We start from the raw sequence: 20625 nt of genomic DNA on the forward strand, positions 1-20625 counted from the left end.
GCAAGGCTGGTTTAATATTGGGAAAACCATCTGCAAAATTAACCACACATCAACAACCCAAACTAATTGAAAGTACAACATATAATACCCATTCCTATTGAAAACACTAGAAAACAAGAATAAAAGGACCTTTCCTCAAAATAATAAGCAGTATTCATTTAAAACCATCAGCAAGTATTATTTGCAATGGGGACAAGTTAGAAGCCTTCCCAATAAGACCAGAAGTGAAGCAAGGATGCCCATTATCACCATATAAATCATCAGCATCACCCATATAAATCATCAGCATTTCTATCTATTTCCAACAAAAATTAGCAGCAAGAGTTAGAAAGAAAAACTCCATTTAAAAACACTCTAGACCTGTAATGGACAAACTACAGCCCGCAGGCCAGATGGGGGGAGTGGGAGGTTTGAAATGTTCTATCGGCTCAGCGAAATTATTCCTAATCTGACGAATACCACGAGTAGGATACAATACAATGAAACTTCAAGAGTTGCCTTGGAAACAGACTGACAGATGAGCATTTCCTTTCCTTTGGCCCCCTCTTTAAAAGTTTGCCCCCATCACTGCTCTAGACAATATTAAATATCTAGGAAACTATTTTCCAAGACAAACTTAGAAATCATATGAACACAACTACAAAATAGTTTTCAAGCAAATAAACCTAGATCTAAACAACTGGAAAAAACAATAATTTCTGGATGGGTAGGATGATCTAATATAATAAAAATGACAATCCTATAATTAATTTACTTATTCAGTGACATACCTATAAAACTACCAAAAAACTTTTTTTATAGAATTAGAAAAAAATTATAACAAAAGTTCTTCTGGAAGAACAAAAGATCAAGAATATCAAAGGAAACTAATTAAAAAAAATGTGAAGGATGGGGGGGCCTAGCAGTACCAGATCTTAAACTGTACTATAAAGCAGAGGTCATCAAAACAATATGGTACTGGCTAAGAGACAGAAGGCAGGATCAGGGGTAAATGACCTCAGTAAACAATTGTATAAGATAAACTGAAAGATCCCAATTTTTCTGATAAGAGCTTACTATTTGACAAAAACTGCTGGGAAAATTGGAAAACAGGATGGGAAAAATTAGTTTTAGATTAACATCTTGTATACCCTATGCTAAGATAAAAATCAAAATGTGTAAATGACTTAAATATAAAGGAAATTATAAGTAAATTACGTTAACATGGAATAATATACCTGTCATCTATGGGAAAGGAAAGAATTTAAGACCAAGCAAGAGATAAAAAATATTACAAGATGTAAAATGAGTAATTTTTACTATATTTAATTAAAAAGATTTTGTACAAATAAAAACCAATGGAACCAAAATCAGAAGGGAAGCAACAATCTGGGAAAAAAATATATTCATAACAAAATTCTCTGACAAAGGTCTAAATTCTCAGATACTAAAAAAAATGAAGTCAAATTTATAAGAAATCAAAACTACAATAATCATATGAAAAAATGTTCTAAATCTCTCCTTATTGAAGAAATGCAAATCATCTCATACTTAGCATTTTAGCCATTATTGACAGTAAAGGAAAATAATAAATGTTGGAGGGGATGTGGCAAAATTGGGACACTAATGCATTGCTGGTGGAGTTGTAAATTGATCCAACTGTTCTGGAGAGCAATTTGGAATCATGCCCAAAGGGTTGCAAAAGACCACCTGCACCTTTGATTCAGCCATACCACTGCTGGGTTTGTACCCCAAAGAGATAGAAAAAAAGGGGGAAGGACCTATTTGTACAAAAATATTTATAGCCATGCTCTTTGTGGTGGCAAGAAATTGGAAAATGAGGGGGTGTACATTGATTGGAGAATGGCTGAACAAGTTGTAGTATCTGATGGTGCTGAAAGGAATAAAGAACTGGAGGAATTCCACGTAAACTGGAAAGACCTCCAGGAATTGATGCAGAGTGAAAGGAGTAGATCCAGAAGAACATCGTACACAGAGACTGACACATTGTAGCACGATCAAATGTAACTGACTTCTCTACTAGCAGCAACGCAATGACCCAGGACAATCCTGAGGGACTTATGAGAAAGATGCTAACCACACATCCAGAGAAAGAACTGTGGGAGCAGAAACACAAAAGCAAACATATGACTCATCACTTGCTTATATGGATATGGGATTTAGGGTTTTGGTTTTAAAGGACTACTCTATTACAAAAATAAATAATTTGGAAATGGGCTCAAGTGACAATATATATGTATAACCCAGTGGAATTGCTCGTCAACTCCAGAAGGGGGGAGGATGGGGAAAGAGAAAACATGAATCATGGAACCATGGAAAAAATTTAAAAATTAAAAAAAATTAAATTTTAAAAAATGCTATGTAAGTGGCTAGCTAGTATCAGTGCATTCTGCCCAGGACAGGAGAACACCACAAAAAAAAAAAAATGGAATAATTACCCTTTGTAGCACTTGAGAGATCTTTGCGTGGAACGTCCTCTAAAACCAAGCATTCAGACTGAGCAACAAGGAATGGATCCAAAGATTCCTAGGGGGCAAAAGAACCCTTTACTGTCAATTCATTGTTAAAAGTCAAGGAATCAAAGGGTGATTTCTTGCCCAATCTGGTCACAAATTGTTTTCCATTTTATCTTAAAGGGAGAGCTGGGGCAGCACAGGCACATTCATTGCTAGGCTCTTCAGTTTACTTTTACTCTAAACAGCCAAAAAGGGTCCTTTCAAAGTCAAATTTAGAGAATAAACATGCATTTTCTTTCCACCCACTTTCTATAAGTAGAGCCTTTTGGAATTTGCTCAATGACAAGATTGATACTAGGAGATGGTTTATTTAGCACAACATTAATACACGGTCAGAAATGATTCTGCAGCTTTATTCTTTAAAACTCACCAAGACCATATGGTAAATTTCTTATTTTCACTAAATGCAGAAACTTTAAAAGTATGCAAAAGTCATATATATTTTATTAAAGAAGGCCATCTGATGTCTCCAAAACAATGGAACCACATGGAAATTTAGGGACACACTTAGAGGCCACACCTGACAATTCTACCCATAGCTCGCTCCAGAATGGCCACAATAAATTAAGCAGAATCAATCTGACAACCAGTAAGGCTGGATCTTCTCTTTTTCAGATAATTCCTACCTTAGAATGATCTGGCGTCCAAGTTTCACAAATATGAGTTCGATTTGTGTCAGAAAAAGTAGCAATATGACATATCTGGATGTCAGTTAGTTTCTTTTCACCATCAGCTATATTTTCTTTTAAGTCTCTCTGGTAAGATATTCGACGTCGCTTGGATGCTGAGTCTCCACAATGCTTGGGCTGGTCACGTTTTGGATTTTTGTTTTTCGCTAAATTTCGAATGGGAGTTAGAATGACATATTACAGATGATGTAAAACAATGAAATCTTTAAAATATTTTATATACAATTCTGAATATTTTGCAGTTAACAAAATTATTTGTAAATTCTCTTAAAATGAAATAATGTTAAAAAAATGGACCACTAAAACATAAGAGGCAAGCTTAATGAAATCCAGCAACCAAATCCTTCACAATTAGTCAATATTTTATTAAAGCCACATAAAAGATGCTAATACTGATTTTGCTTTTTTCTGAGGGGTTCAGATCTGTTTAAGATCACTTCACTAATTTAGAAAATCTCAGCAATTTCTTCAAGTAAACCATTCTGATCTCTGGCCTCCAAGGCCCTCCTCCCCTCATCTCCCTAAAATGGAACCACCATCTTCCTTTGGACACCTTGTTGCCACCAGATATGCCACCATGACTCAGTCAAAAGCCCGATTGTCCTCCTCTCAAACACGTTCCCACAAATGAGTCCTGTGTCATCACTCGCACTGTTGCCCAAATCCCAAATCTTGCCTGCTTAATTTCTAGAGTTTTGTTTTTCTTTGGTCATTGAGGAGACGGGTGATAGGGAGAGAAGATAATAAAGAGAATAGTCTAAGAAGGTCCTGGAAGCATTTTTTTTTTCCAAATGATCAGAGGGGTATAGTTAGGTAGCATAGGTAGGATAGAGCACTAAGCCTAGAGTCAGGATGCCCTGGGTTCAAATTTGACCTCAGATCTTCCTTGGGATGTCAGCGTGGGCAAGACACTTAAACCCTGGGCAGAGGGGTGGGTGATGAGAGGCGAGTGTGGAGAGGGGGAGGAGTGGCCAGTGCTCTGCTCCTCTCCAGCTATGTGCCACACTGTGAGCTCTGCTCCCTCAATCCTCTCCAACCCCACCATGAGAAAATCCCCTTCATCACACACTCAAAAGGCTGCTGTCTATGCCTCACTCTCATGCAGTGTGTGAGACATGCCTCTCACTACCACCAACAGCTCTCCCATTGGCTGCTGGGCAGAGGGGCAGGGGAAGTGAGGAATGTCCTCAAGTGCATGAGGGGGAGGGAAACAACTCTGCCCCAAGTCCCTCTGGCTTTCTAGTAAGGAACTCTAGCAAGCAAGGGCAGGACAGGCAGAGCCCATGAGAGAGCTCTGCATTGTAAAAAGGAATTCTTTGTTCTCTCAGATTTTACATTTGTGAAAGGGAATCTTTTATTATCTACTTTCATATTTTGTCTATTTTGAGTTAACACTAAATTAAGTACCCCTACTTAAGATTGTGAAGACAGGATTAACTCTTTGTCTACTTTTGAACTGAATCAACAAAGATTGAACACCCTACTTAGAACTAGGTGAGAAGCTAGAGAACTCACTTACTTAAGAGAGCTCCACCCTTTTAACTCAGTCCCAAACTTGTGAATCCTATGATCAGAGTTTACACCCTCAGAACCTGAATCAGCCAAGAATCTGTGAAGCCTTTTGACGAGTATTTGCCCCTCCAGAAGGCCAGAACTGGTTCCTACAAACAATGCTAGACAATTTGGAAACTGTGATTGGCCCCTGTGAAAAGGGGGAGGGATGAGAAATCACCATAAAAAGTCATGAATCCTGTGACTTGAGTCAGTCTTGTGGAGATAGTCTCCTGAGTGGAGTTTTTGAGGGAGCTTAGCTGGAGGCTGCGGCTTGGAGTTCAGCTTCAGCTTGGACTCTGACTCCTGGACTTCTTTGTGGGGTGAGTGAAAGGCCGATTCCTTTCCTAGTTTCTGGAGATACACTAGCTTCCATCTTGGAGGAGGTCAAGTGATTACTGGCCTTCCTGTTTGAGAGCTAATCTCTGCCTGGATTAAGATAGGATAGATAACTTTTCTATCCCCTTCACATTTCTCTACTTTACTGTTTCCTCTCTAGTTTGTAAATAAATTTCTGACTCGAGATATAATAAATATTGGCAACCACAAGATTTCATAAAAAGTATTGCCCAACCATTAATTTTCACCTGTACAGCATGCTTTTTTGGGCACATGTGCCATAGATTCACCACCACTGGCCAGGCCCTTGCTGCTGCTCTTGTAAATGACACAGAACAAATGACAGGCTAGAAAGTATCAGAGACAAGTTTTGTAGCTTACCTGTTAAATTGAGTTTATATTTTGAAAAAGCAAGCTAAATATAATATTTAGTTTCATGTAATAATTCCCTTATGTCTTCATATGTATTTATGGAAATGTCTCTTTTATTTGGTTTTAAAGTTCACAAAAAAATTTCTTGATTCTCTGTATTGAGTCCTACTTCATGATAAATTCTATTAGGTAACTGTCATCATGGGAGCTAAGCTTTGTATTTCTAGCCCTTCCTAAAACAGCAGGCATTTAAAAGAGGCTTTTTTGCTGAATTTAAATAACCCTGATAGGCCAATTATTCTTATCTTAAAGGAATTCTATTATCAACAATTCTTCTATAATGACATTAATGACCTAACAGGTCAAAACCAGTGAAAGACAACACAGATGAGAAGTAGGTAAAAATAATTTAAAAAAACCACAAAGGTGAGTGGGTAATGTTGTCTTAGAATGTAGGCTTTGGGAAGAAACGGCCTCAATTTTTATTGTGTTCTAGTAAAAAGTATCAGTAATAAGTAATAATGCTCTATATTTTGAGGTACCAAAGTTATATTTGAAGATGGTTCCAAACCAATTGTTGGAATCTAACTCACTAAGGCTATATCACCATGACAACAGGCACAGTGATGTCAAGTTAATTTTCATTTTTCACAGCTTTTGTGATTGCACAATTAAAAATGACCATTGTATTATTAGCAGTTTAAAAGCTGAGGTGAGAGATGATCTGTGATTATGAAAAATATTTTGGACAAAACTAACTTTTGTTTACTTACTACAGTCTGTTGCCTGAAATTCTTCCTCTGGCCCTGAATGTCCAGGCTTTCCTTCGTTTTCCTTTACTGGCTGAAAGGCAGATTGGAAGGCAGAAATTCGCTGCCTTACTGAATCACCATTTCTATGTCGAAAAGGGCTGGCCTGCTGAAATGTAGGAAGAACAGATGAGGTCAATCCCAAATGTATATTCTATATTCCATGCCTAAAGCTGCACCATTTAAGGAGTTTGCTGAACAAATGAATGCTTTCCTTCTTGAAATAATGGATTTGTTACTTGAAAACATCCTACATGCAGCCTTCTCTTCCAGGCACAAAGTCCTCCCTTCCCCAGGACATAATGGCTACTTGCAAAGAGGAACACGGAAGTATGGAAACATACTACTTAACGACACCCGGGGATTCTAAACAAAAATTCATCTATTTGGGAAACAGCTCCCTCAAAATCAAAACATCCCTCCTCACCTCATTCTGTATATTCTAGCTATGTATTTTAAATAAGACATCATTCACAGAGGATCTATCCAATGAGCTGAAGGCCAAGCTCTTATCATCTGTGTGTCCTAAGGGTAACAGTTTCTCATCCAGGTTGTCCAGGGATGGTGCTATGAATTTTACTCCTAGTTTGATGTTGCAGAAGTGAATGGGAAACCCGAAGCTGCCCCAAAGGGAAAGGCATGAGAACTGGAATAAACAAAGCACACCGGGGGGCTCTGCGTTCTCTCCCAGAATATCAGAAACAATATAGTTTTGAGCAAGTTCCTTGTTTAGGATGGAAATAATCCAGTAAGGATTTTAAATTCCTTTAAACCTTCAAACCTCACTGTCTCTTTTAATGAGATTAACAGCTACCATGAGGCTGCTGGTGGAAGCAGAATTCTAGGCTGGGGACACTGTGAAATGAGGGGGAGTCTGCTATGCGGAAGTTGGGAGTCAGAGAGGCAGAATGAATGAGGGAGCCCTCAGGAGTCAGTCCAGAAGGGGAGAGGGAGAAGAGGAGGGTGGCAAGAATGAACAAGGCCCTGGTTTTCAGTTTGTCCAGTAATGGCTTATGAACATGGACACACCTCGACCAAGATGGCTCAAGGCATTATTTAACCAGAAGATGGTGAGCTCAGAGCATGAGCAGCACAACCCCAAACCTGAGCTGGGCCCAGGAGGCGCCTCAGAGCTCCCTAAGAGCACGCTGCTACTCAGCAGTGCTGAATGCTTTCTCTAGGAAGCCATCCTGGCTACCTCCGTCAAGGCCTCTTCTCCTGGCAGTTCTGTTCCCCTGGAGATAGAGGCCTGGAAGGGCTCTTAGTTGCCATTTCATTTGAGGCCTATGGAGATTAGGTTCTTGCTTCAAGCCACAAAGATATCAGCAGGATTTGACCTGAGTGAGGCTCAGCCTCAGATTCCACTCAGTATTTTTTTCCCACTAAGTTACTCTGCCTCCTGGCTTTCGGCAATAATCAGGTGTTTTGTCTCTGCAAACTATGTACTTCCTATGTATGCAGACACAAATTATGGATAGCTAGGTAAAACTGGGAAGGGGTGTGTGTGTGTTGGGATGGGGGGGGGGGGCCGGGAAGCCTGTTAAAAAACTAAAAACCTAGTTTGCATAAAGTTTCAGAGCTGAAGATAGTGCCCTCCCAGACTGAGTTTATTTTCTGAGCTCATGATAGGCAATTCTTATATTTCTCAAAGTTTTATGATTTTAGCAAAATGACTGAAGCTATTTACTTCCCCCCAAAAGAAAACCTTGAGTTTTTTAAAGCACTTATTTGAAAAACAATGTCTTTTGCAATACACAGAATGCCTCTAATACAGTTAGTTTTAGAATAAATCTGATCTGAAATTTCTTAAAAGCAGCATTAAGACATTTAGGGTCATTAGTAGCAGGCATTTAAGAAACTATTTCAGATGATTTCACAGGAGTTCTACTACTAGCAAAATTGGAGAATCCTGGTCTTGGGGTCTTCATGGAACCAGTGAAGAACAGGAAATGAGTTTTGGCCTAAGAGTGACTGAACACAAGGCTGCAACATCCAAAAGGGAGAGAAAAACATTTCCCCAAACATGTGATTTTTCCACTCGTGTATCCCCATGTCTTCTTTATCTTTATCATAATGTTAAGAATTCCCGTACTCAAAGGGGAATTTGAATATTCAAAGTCTATTCTTCAGTTTAAATTCCAAGTATATAGCTAGAGGTAGGCAGGTGTTCAAGGCTTCAGCAGCAAACGGGGCGCATCCAGTGTTGGGAGATGGAAATAGGGAAAACATAAAACAAGACAATACATTTAACAAAGAGGGCCTTGACATGAGTTAATGTTTTCAAAGCTCACAAATGAAAATAGTTCACATCAAGAATCTCTCTTCTTTAAAGACTAGCAAAGATCCATCTAAGTTTGAGGTGAGGCAAACCATTTTCTGTTTCTGCTCATCCTTTTCCCCACAGTCGCTTTTGATAATCTTACTGACTTTAGAGAAGTGTTCCACACGGATCTGGATTGTTACAGATACAGATTTGTTAAGAATTACAGAACTATGAAGTTAGGAGAAAATGGAAGAAATTACTTGAACCCCTATCATGAGACAGCCATGGGAAGTGACAAGCACAACTGGGATCAAAGAACCAGATTCACTGACTCCCGGGGCAACAAAAAGGTGGGAAAAGGCAAAAAAAAAAAAAAAAAAAAAAAAAAAAAAAAAAGCCAACTCCATTTTGATGTGACTTTAAATTTCAGCTAAAGGATTTATAGGAGAGAAAAAAGGATGAGCAGATATACAGATATGAAGCTTTTATACTAAATTCCTTCATCAAAATTTCTGCCTGTAGTAGCCTAAAGTCAAAAACCCCCAAATAAAATGAAATAAAATAAAAATTATTTATGTAGAGTAATGGAGAAAAAATAACTCTTTAAAATTTCTTCAGCTTTTCTCATTTGGGTAAGCAAAATGCCTAACAATTACCTTCAACATTATTTTCTTGAATTCTATTCTTTTGAAAAAAGTGTAATACATAACTTTCCATTTCTATCAAAAGCTATACTAACTGAACAGCCACGTATTTTCCCAATTACAGTATATATCACAATTGAAATGTTAAGTGAAGCTTTCAAATTACCTCCCATTAAGTTCAAGAGTAGAAGAAGATCAGTTAAAATCTTGATGCCATGTCTGATGGTGAACTGTTTGCACACTGAATTTTACTTTCAGCCACACGTGGTCATAAAGCAAGGCTGCTGTTGTTACCAAGTCAGTTTTAAATCCAAATGAGGCCATATGCTTTTATGATGTAAACTGGACCTTTATGACAGACACGGATATTAAATACTCAAAAAAGGCAAGGCAGCATTCAGCCAAGTCCTAAATGATCTTTACTCATGGAGGAACAAATATACTTCAGTTTTTTCTTTTAATCCTTACCTTCTGTCTCAGAATCAATACCATATATTTTTCTGAGGCAGAAGAGTGGTAAGGGCTAAGCAATGGAGGTGAAGTGACTTGCCCAGGGTCACACAGCAAGGAAGTGTCTGAGGTCACATTCAAACCCAGGACTTCCCATTTCTAGGCCCAACTCTCCATCCACTGAACCACTCAGCTGTTCCCTTCAATGATTTTTTTATCTAGAAATGTGCTTTTCTAACTATGTTTGAATATGAGTAAGTCTGATATGCTGGGAATTTATAGTATTTCAAACAAAACAATGAGACCACTGAAAAACGAGCTATGTGTTCCATTGCAGAGATTTCCCTTCTCAATGCCCTACTAAGAAGCTTTAGCTCTTTACATTCTTTCCAAATGATTTCTCCTACCTCCCCAGAATCAAACTTTGCTCTTGGGATTAAGAAGCTTCTTCATACATATGGCGAGCGTGTTGTCGAGGTCCTTTCTACCTCCCAGATTCTATTCTAGAATTCTGCACTCTCCACCCCCTCCTGAGGTCCCTTAATGGGGGGATTCTTGTCCACTGGCACCGATGGGAGGCTGCCCAGCCACAATCCTTCCTTTGGTGGCATTTTTAAACATTTCTCCAAAGGGTGAAGGGAAGATCTATAGCCAAGGGGTTGGAGGCTTTCTTTCCTTTTGACTTCACATTCCATGGGGACCAGCAGAGTGTGTGAACTGTCCTTCCTCTCCTTATATGACCGACATTTCTAGATGTTTCCTGGTTCAGAAACCCCTTCAAATGCAGATTATAACTTCATCTTGCCTGGACATCAGTGCCCATCTCCCAGGTTATAGTTTTGAAATGGATCCCAAGGAACTGAACCAGGAGCCTGAGCCTGGGGGGGGGGGGGGGGAGGGGGGAAGCTCAGCATCGAAGGGATGCCAGGAGGCTCAACCTCCACGACAAGCCACATCAGGGGCCCAATCACAGACTTTCTGCTAACGTTATTGATCCCAAGTTATTCCTGGCTTCTAATAGGTTGCAACTTGAACACTTCATGACCTTTGGATTATCCTTGGTTTTGATTTTTCAGGAAAGATAGTCTTTTACACCACTTTTTGGAGGCAAATCACCATTATCAACGTTCTGAAGCCTACTTATATGTCTTTCCATTGTTCCTGGTTCACTAGCAAGAGCCTAGCATAGTACTTGGTACATTGGCTCTTTAAATATTTGCTAATTGAATAGTTTGACACTCCAAAAACTAGTGCTTCAAGTTTCAGTTATAGACATTAAAAAATAGTAATATTAGAGGACAAGAGTGGCTCAGTGGATGGAGAGCCAGGCCTAGAGATTGGAAGTCCTGGGTTCAAATCTGACCTTAGACACTTCCTAGCTGTGTGACCCTGGGCAAGTCACCCCCATTGCCTAGTCCTTATAACTCTTCTGCCTTGGAACCAATACAGTATTGATTCTAAGATGGAAGATAAGGTTTTAGGGGGGGAAAAAGTGATATTAAAATGACAGATGTTTCAATTCTAAAATTTCACTTTAGACCTTGCAAATTGCCAAAGATGAAAATAGTTCACTCAACTCGTACTTAAGTGCTTACGTCCTAAAAGCTGGGATACAAAGAAAAGCAAAAAAAAAAAAACCCACAATAGTCCTTGCCCTCAAGGAGCTCAGTCTTCTACTGAGTGAAACAACAGACAAGATATACATTGGATAAATGGGGATAATCTCAGAGGGGAAGGGCATACAAAGGAGGACTTTAGTGGAGACTTGAAGCCAAAAGGCAGAGATGAAGAGGGAGTTCCAGATATGGGGGGACAGCATCGAGGAAATGGGAGGGACTGGAATTGGAGAAAGTGGCCAGGTTATAAAGGGCTTTTGAAAGTCAAACAAAGGATTTTATATTTGACTTGAGAGTCAATGAGAAGCCTCAGGATTTTATGAAAAGACCAATTTGTTAGCTGAACCAGAATGGACCAGAATGGGGAAAGCCTCAAGGCTAGAAGACCAACTCACAGGTTTTAATCCTCAGTCTTAAGTGTGAGGTGATAAAGGACCTATACTAGGACGGTGGAAGTGTTTGAGAGAAGGGGGTACAGATGAGAAATGTTAAGAAGGCAAAACTAATAAGCTTTGGTGAGGGATTGGATTGGAAGGAAAGGGGCAGAAGAACAGTCAAGAGTGACATCTAGGTTGGCAGCCCAGGTGACTGGGAGAATGGCAGTAACAGAGAAGGTGGGAAGCAGGAAGAGTTTAGGAGGAAAGAGAGAGGAAGAGGGAGAGAAGGAAAGAGGGAAAGAAGGAGAGAGAAGCAGAGAGTGTGAGCATGTCTTAGGAAGAGGACTATGAAAGGCTGTTATTTCACAATGAGCAGAGATCATTAGAAACTTTGGAGCAAGCAGTTTTGACTGAAGTCAGAAGCCAGAAGAATGCTGTTAAAAGAGTGGCAGGAAAAAGAATGGAGTCCCACCCACTGCATACAGTTTTCTGGGTAAGTTAACTAAAAAAAGGGAAGGGAGATGGAGAGGACAGGAGCTGGCAGGGATGTGCCCATGCGGAGAGGATTTTCTGAGGAGGGAGACATGGGCATGTTTGTAAACACTGAGCTGTGTTGGAAGGAGAAAGGAAAGCTACTAGAGCTTCTGGTGGATGCAGCTCAGAATTGTCTGGAGGTCCTGGGGTGAGGCTTCTGCCCCAAGGGATGCAGACACAGCAAGGTGCCGCAGGGCTCCCTGCCCTTTCCCCAGTCACAGCACTCTTTCTGGGACTTTCTTGGAAACCAGGGAGCTGCAACAGAGCAGGTACAGGCCAAACAGATTCAGGGCCCGTGAATGTGAAAGGATAGCCCAGCATCCTGAGAAACGTCGGATGGGAAGTTTTGTAGGAACTCGGGAGAGCCAGGAAGATACGGAGTACACGTCCAGCGGAGACAAAGTCCAGGCTGTGAGGATGATGGCTAAGGGTGTCCCCTGCTCCTCTGGCCCGTCTGGGCAGGCTCACAGCAAGGGGGTTCTCTTACATTTAATAAATTCTCCTGGCTGTTCTCAGCCCATTTGCAGTGCACACCCATGAATGAGCCAGGTAGCGGAGATATCCACAGCTCAGTGGGGACCCTCCAGTGGGGCCTGGCTCTTCGGCAGCAGGCTCTTCTGCTTTCACTTTACTGTGTCCCCAGACACGCCTGTCTGTACAAGTCTCCACATCTCCTCCAGAACGTTCTCTCTGCTTCTACTTTAGGCATCATCACCTCTCAGGGCCTTCAGCCTGCCCCCTGGCTGGCACTGCCACATATCCCTGAGGCCCACCTCCAACCAGTTCTGACTGCACCATCCCTGCTCAGAGGCACACCAGCCCTTCTCTGCCATGAAGGCCGTGGCTGTGCATCAGCACCCCTTTTTCATAATGGTCTTACAGGTGAGGGAGCAAGCTCCAGGATCCCCCGTCCCAGCTTGCTTTCCAGATTTAGGACATGGTACTTCCTTCCACTCTCCTTTTGACATCCACTTCATGTCTTATTTAAGGGCTGGAATCTCCTGTGCTCTCCTCTCCCAGGTAGGGGAGGATCCGGAATGTGGCCTCCTCCAAAGACCAGGCCTTTCCTGATGCCCCCCAGATACTGGAGCTCCCCCAGAACACTCCCCACCCATCTTAGATTTAGATTTACTTTGTTATATTTTGTTCTTATATGGACATAAAATGCATACAACATCCTGAAAGGCCCATGCACACTGGCCACAGGGTCAGCTCCATGGCCTACATCCCATAGAGATTCCCAGTGTGGAAGAGATCCCGTGTGGGGAGCAGGAGCCAATACTGCTGCTCACTGCCATGAGGAGGATGCTCCACAGAGATTAGAAGCATTCAGGAGAGGCTAACAACCCTAAAGCTCCCCTGGCACTTCCTAGTGTTGAGATGGGCCAGGCACTGTGCTAGGCTCTGGGGAAATGAAGAGATAAACAGTCCTTGCCCTCAAGGAACTTATAGTGTAGACCAATGATTCCCAAAGTGGGCACCACCGCCCCCTGGTGGGTGCTGCAGCAATCCAGGGAGGCAGTGATGGCCACAGGCGCATTTATCTTTCTTATTAATTGCTATTAAAATTTTAAAAAAAAATTAATTTCCAGGGGGTTAAGTAATATTTTTTCTGGAAAGGGGGCGGTAGGCCAAAAAAGTTTGGGAACCACTGGTGTAGACTGTGCGACAGAGAAGTAGGTCCCTCCTACCCCCAGGGAATCTCCTCTTCCCTGAGAATCTGGGCAGGACACACCTGAGTGTCTATGCAGCAAGCATGGAGGGGCCTTTGTGGAGATCAGCGGAGAATGGCCGAATGGAGAATGCCCCATTGACACACACAGCGTTAACAGTAAGACTGAATGTCTGCTAACCAAGTACACACAGAGACATGAGGAAACGTGCAGAACAGAAAAAGCGGCTTCTGCCCATAGCCACAGTGTGGGAAAGAACAGAAGACAGGATAAAGCTAAGACAATTTATACTCTTTTTACTAACAGATCATTCATTTCAAGAACTTAAAAAAAAAAAACACATACCTGTATTGAAGGAGAAGCCTCTGCCAAAGGAGATTCATTTGCTTTTTTAAAATTCCTTTGCTGAGCAATGTATCTAATGAGAAGATTAGTTTCAGAAGAGCCTCTGACTCCAACTGTGGAACGGCGCCTTGATTTTTTTAGCAAGGATTTTCCTGGAATGAAAAATTTTTTATAGCTTAGGAAACTGCGCCCCCACCCCCAAAAGCTCTCAATAGAGAACATGATTTTGTGTTTATTTATTTATTTATATCATCTTCTGCACACAATCAGTACATATGATTTTTTTTTTTAAATTTTAAACCCTTAACTTCTGTGTATTGACTTATAGGTGGAAGAGTGGTAAGGCACTGGGGGTCAAGTGACTTGCCCAGGGTCACCCAGCTGGGAAGTGGCTGAGGCCGGATTTGAACCTAGGACCTCCCGTCTCTAGGCCTGGCTCTCAATCCACTGAGCTACCCAGCTGCCCCCTACATATGATTTTTAATGGACATTTCAGCCCCTATTTTCTACACACAAAGAATTTCCCAACTCCTAATTTCATATGTATTAATAACTCCATACCAATCATAGTACAGGGTGGTGCCGGGGATACAAAGAGGAAGTAAATTCATGGCCTCCAGGAGAATGCATTCCTAGGAGGCACGTGCACCCCAGCACATACTACCTGAGGAGAGGGCAGGGAAGACCGCACAAGCGGCTCTGGGGTAGCAGAGAACACTGAATGCAGAAGATGGTACTTGAGCTAAGCCATGAAGAAAACCAAGATTCGAGGATGCAGACACGGACAATGGACACTCTGGTTTGACCCAGAAAACCTTTTCCCAGGCCCACTACATGACCAACTAGCCTTGAAGACACATGCACCAGCTCATTATGCTGGCCCCTAACACTGATCACTAAGCTGCTTCCTCCTGACAGAGAGGATGTATTGAAGGTACAGAATGAAGACATACTCTTTTTAAACAGAGTAAACACAGTCAAGGTGTGGGAAATTGTTTTGACTATTAATATTAAGATGTATTCTGTGAAGATGGTATTAACTCTCCCCTACCATTTTAAAACTTAATCACCGGAAGCATCCCCCTAGTAGCCCTTTATTTCTTTATAACAGTACACACCCCACTTACACTTGAGTGGGGGAGGTCTGTGACCCACGTGTATTTTTATAAGAATTGGAAAGAGCTTCATGAACTGATGCAGAATGAAATGAGCAGAACCAGGAGAACATTGTATACAGAAAGCGAAACATGGTGGCACAATCAAATGTGACAGACTTTGCTCCTAAAAGCAATGCAATGATCCAGCACAATTTTGAAAGACTTATGAGAAAGAACGCTATCCACTATGAAAGAACTATGGGAGTAGAAATCCAGAAGAAAAACATGATTTATCGCTTGGTTATATGGGTATAGGATTTGGGACTTTGGTTTTTAAAAAGATAATTCTATTATAAAAATGAATGATATGGAAATAAGTTTTGAGTAATAATAATACACATATAACACTGGAATTGCTTGTCAGCTGGGGGGGAGGGAAGGAGGCAACATGGATCAGGTAACCATGGAAAAAATATTTTTAAAAATTATATTAAAAAGCAAAAAAAAAAAAACACCCAAAACCTAACTTCCATGAACTGAACATTTACAAAAAATTCAGAACCAACAATCCTTCTCACAGAGATGATTCCTGCTTTCTGTTCACTCCTTTTCTCTTCAGAATAATTACATACATACTGCAACCGGACTGCAAGTCCAGGAAGCCAAGAGACAGGTAATGTCAGTCCTGTGATGCTCTGCCCCACACGGACCACTGCTAGAGTGTCAGAGCCCATAATCAAAGAGCACAGCCAGGCTGGGGAGAGCTGCTGAAGGCAATGGGGAGGATTGGGCTCCATAAGAGAACCCTAACAGGTGGCACATCAGATAACCTCCAATTTTTGGAGATCTTAAAGAGAAATTATCCTTTTTCCTTGGGTCCAGGGCTCAGAACCAGGAACACTGGGGTAGAGGGGAGCTAAGGCTTGATGGCAGGCAAAGGTTCCCAAGGTGCAGAAGAAGCAGAAGAGCTGCTTCAAGACTTAGAACAAGCTTTCTGACAGCTTCTTGATGACATTATAAAGGATTTTTCCCCCCCCTCAACGGTGGATTAGGGACTTAATGGCTTCTAAGAAGATCCCTTCCAACTCTGAAATTCTTCAAGTGTATTCTGTGTGCATGAATCACAAGAATGCATTAATTATCTTGTGTTGTCTTGAGGTCAGTCTTTCTATTGTTATTCAAGTGTGGCACAATTCTATTGTAACTAGATAAATGAGGTAACTAGATAGATAAATAAAAGTTTTCACCTTTAGGATATTTTGGAGGAAAAAAAATCTTTGTTCCTAACCATAATAAAAATACTTTAAAAACTTTCAAACTGTCCCTGCAGGTAACATGTAAAAACAGACTTGATAAGATAGGCCTCTGCATTTGAACCGGGGACCATTCAACCCAACAGAGCTTCAGTATGTGGCAGCTATTCTTTGACAAAGTATGAAAAAAAAAAAAAAAGATCTAGTGGGGAAGAAAAAAAGCAAGGGATTTCAAAATGCAATCCTGATGGCAGGAGCTCCCTACCTGCAGACTAGTGACCACTGGGGCTACGAGAAGCTAAGAAAAGAGGCTATGAGGAAGACACGGTAAATAAGTAGGTTCCGTTTATGTGCAAGAGGGTGATAAACTCTAAAATTCTCTTTCACATTGACTAGAAGGTAAGGAAAGGTTTAATACAAGTTGAGGAATATGAAGACCAGGGGAAAAAAAAGATTAGGAACCTCTGTCTGAAGTATTTCTATTTGGCCACTTTCGAGAATTTTGACTTACAAAAACAGAGTCAAATTAAGCAAGTAATAATTCACTTGGATCAGTTGTACTCAAAAATAAATATATGGGAGAATTCCGAATCTGGTCCTGCCTGGTCTTTGATTATCACATAAGCGCTTCTGTTGCTGGGCCTTGTTTCTATGGTTTTGACAATAGAACCCTAGCCATTAGGTTCATCTCACTGTCCTCTCTAAGAGGCAAGTCTTAGAAGGAAAAGGTATTCCATATGATAGCTGACAAAGGCTTTTGTTCAGCAAAATTATCATCAGCCGGCGACAAAATATGATCTGACTTCTAAGATCCTCTGGCTCACTCTTGTATCCAAACTGACCAGAATCTGGACACATCTAAGAATATTCAGTGATGTCCACCCCAAATCCTGCTCTGTCAAGGAGATGTGGGAACTATGGCAGGCTGCAAGGAGTGGCACATTCCATCAGATTAAGTATAGGCCTTACTACCACCTACTGAGGAGTCCATGAGCTCAAACAATACCAGCAATTGGCCAAGGAGCTGTAAATTCTTGTGGCCAAAGCAACAAAAAATGGCCACCCAAATCACAAAAAATGGAGGTGTTGGAAGAGGCTTCAGAGGCCTTTTGGTCCAACTCCAAGACACAAGAAAAGGAATGACCACTAAACACTCCCCAAATAGGTTGCCCTGTGGCTCCCTGAAGAACTTCAAGTTCAGAGAGCCCATTCCCCACTCCAGGCAGCCTCCTCCACTGTGGGATAGTTCTAATTATTTGGAAGGGTTTCCTGACATCCAATAAATTGCCTTCTTTATAATCTCCCTTCATTGCTCCTGGTTCTGTCCTCTGGGGTCAGACAGAAAAAGTCCAATAGGTCCTCTACTTGATGATTTCTGTGCAAAACCACAACAAGCACTAAACACCAGACCTCTGCAATTTTCTCTTTTCTAGGCTAAAAACCTGTTTCCTTTGAGTAGTCAGTCCTCTCCTGAGCATGAGGCCCTTCACCATCCTGACTTCCCCTAAACATTCTTCAAGAATGGTGCGTGTTTAGGGGAAGTCAGTCAGGACGGGCCCAGAAATGAACTCGACATGAGACGAGGTGGAAGAGCAGAGAATCAAAGGGGGACGGCCCAGGCTTCTCGATGCAGCCTCTCAAACTGTTTTTGGACTAACAAGACAGCTGGCTTATACGGGGCTAGAGGTTTACTCTGAAGCCGGAACAACTGCTGTCCAACTGTATTCAATTCAGTCTCATGCTCTGGGCCAGTTCTCTTTTCCAGTTTTGTGTCATCTGTCAACTCGGAGACTATGTGGATGTTTTTCCAAATTATTGATAGAAACATTAAAAAGCACTAACTGCTGGGATAACCTACTGGACCCTTCCTGCCATGCTGACATTGAACCATTAACAACACCTCTTTGAATATGGTCAGCCAGCTCATTCTGAATCGGTCTACCTGTGTTAACACCTAGTCTACAATGGGGGAGAAATTATTCAAAGTTTTGGTAAAAAGAGCAGGCAACTCTGTCCAGTGTCCAGGCAACTCTAGTCCTTGCCTACCTACAACTTTAGTAATCCTATTTAAAAAGTCCATGAAGGGACATCTTGGTGGCTCTGTGGATAAAGTCAAGCCTAGAGATGACAGGTCCCGGGCTGAAATCTGGCCTCAAGCACTTCCTTGCTATATGACCCTGGGCAAGTGACCCAACCTTCATCGCATCACCCTGTGATGGAGAACCTTTTAGAGGAGCAGGTGATGTGGGAAAAGTCCTCAGGAGCCCCTGGAGAGGGGGAGAGGAGCAGCCCAGCCCCACACTCCTTTGGTTTTCTAGTAAGGAACTCCAGTGAACTCTGTGCTGGGGAGACAGTGCAGCTCACAGACAGGGCTCTGAGTGCCTGCTCTGGCACCCGTGCCATAAGTTTGCCACCACAGGCCTGGCCCTAACTCCCCTTCTGCCTTGGAAATGATCCTTAGTATTAATTCTAAGACAGAAGTTAAGGGTTTAAAAAAAAAAAAGGCAAAGAAGCCATTCTAGCAAATTCAACAGCTCCCTTTTGGTGCATGATGTTATGGATTCAACTGTCAAGAGACTAGGATCTACATTAGAAGAGAATCCAAAATGATGAAACCACACTGTGTGAAACATTGAAGACAATTCACAGAATCTGAAGAGACTGTTTTTCTCCTCTATAGGAAAGGGACTTAAGAAATCAGGTTCAGTAAAGAGTTAACGTGTATTATGATAAACTGTAATAATTCCATAATGATTAAACTCTGCTCTGACTGAAGAAGTCCTCTTGTGAAAGATAGTTTGAATAGCAAAATAAGTTACTCCAACCACCAGATCCCTGTAAAATTAAGGCAGATCAAAAAGACTACCCAATACTTCAAAATCTGTTCTACAAAGTCCCCTTCTGCTCTTACCTGGAGAGTGCTTCACAAAACTTTCTGGTGTAATCCCAAGCTGTTCCACTGTTACAGTAGAAAAATTCATCGGAGTCTTAAGATTTTCTGGTGTAAGGAGGATTGGGTCCATTGTTGCTTCTTGCTTTTGGTGGACTACATGCTTCTCATCAGCTAAGGACCTATTTTCTGAAAGCCAAAGTAATACATTGTACAGTATAAATTACAGCTCAAAAATTTTAAGACACCCAAACCATAAATTCCAAAATAAGGAAATCAATCCCACATACCAATATTAATAACAGACTCCTTGATTTCAAGGCCATTCGTGGCTTCTGAAATGATGTCCATCTAAAAAATAAGTAATATAATGGCTACTGGCAAAAAGTTCAAAATAGTCCTTTGATTAATTTAGGAAACATGGAAATTATAAATACATCCCCTTAGCTCCAAGGAAAGTTTTGAAAATAAAATAGAAAAACAAGGTCAAGAAAATATTCACAATACTGATGAGATGCTGGTGGTGTAATAAAAAAAGATGACTTACTTATAACAGTTCTTTTTAAGGTTGCAGAGAACTGAAAACTGAGGGGTGCCCATCAATTGAAGAGTAGCTGAATAAATTATGGCTTATTTAAGTGATGGAATGCTATCATGCTATAAGAAATGGCAAAGGAGAGAAATCTGAAAAGATTTCGATGACTGATGAAGAATTGAACAAAGCCAGGAGAACAATCCATATAATAACAACAGTATTTTAAGACTTCAGAACTGATTTTTTTTTGACATAGCTAATGAAGAAGATCTGTTTGCTTGACTATACATGTTTGTACTAGAAGTTCTGCTTTTCTTTCTTTTTCAATGCAGGGGAGGTTGGGAGGGAAGAGGATGAAGGGGGAAAGGGAAATTTTTTTAAGTAAAAAAAATTTAATTACCAAAATTAGAATTAAAGAGAAAAAATAAATATTGAATTTGGAGGGAGGTACAAATTTTAGCTATGGTATTTAATGCTTTGGTGACTGATCAAGTAAGTCCCCTGTGGCTGTGCCTCAGTTAGCTCAATCAGTGAAATGTCACAGTGATTGCTAAGGTTCTGTTTAGCACAACATCCTGAGAATCCCATCTCTGAAAGACCCAAGGACCCAAAGAGAGAAGGTCTCAGAGAGAGGCCCTAAACCAGGGGTCGGCAACGTATGGCTCTTTCTGC

At 41.1% G+C, this 20625-nt stretch overlaps 1 protein-coding gene across 1 annotated transcript in view; it reads right to left on the reverse strand.

Moving 5' to 3' along the window:
* Positions 1-19769, reverse strand: part of CDCA2 (cell division cycle associated 2) — a 44917-nt gene extending 25148 nt beyond the window's left edge. Inside the window, exons 1-6 of the mRNA XM_044660375.1 lie at positions 19709-19769; positions 19440-19607; positions 14179-14330; positions 6241-6385; positions 3143-3351; positions 2439-2526 (exon numbers count right to left, since the gene is read on the reverse strand). Of these exons, the coding sequence (XP_044516310.1) occupies positions 2439-2526; positions 3143-3351; positions 6241-6385; positions 14179-14330; positions 19440-19607; positions 19709-19769 (823 nt within the window). The remainder of the gene's footprint in view (positions 1-2438; positions 2527-3142; positions 3352-6240; positions 6386-14178; positions 14331-19439; positions 19608-19708) is intronic.
* Between the last annotated feature and the right edge of the window lie 856 nt (positions 19770-20625).

This window comes from Gracilinanus agilis, chromosome 2 (genome assembly GCF_016433145.1).
Source record: "Gracilinanus agilis isolate LMUSP501 chromosome 2, AgileGrace, whole genome shotgun sequence".
Taxonomy (NCBI): Eukaryota; Metazoa; Chordata; class Mammalia; order Didelphimorphia; family Didelphidae; genus Gracilinanus; species Gracilinanus agilis.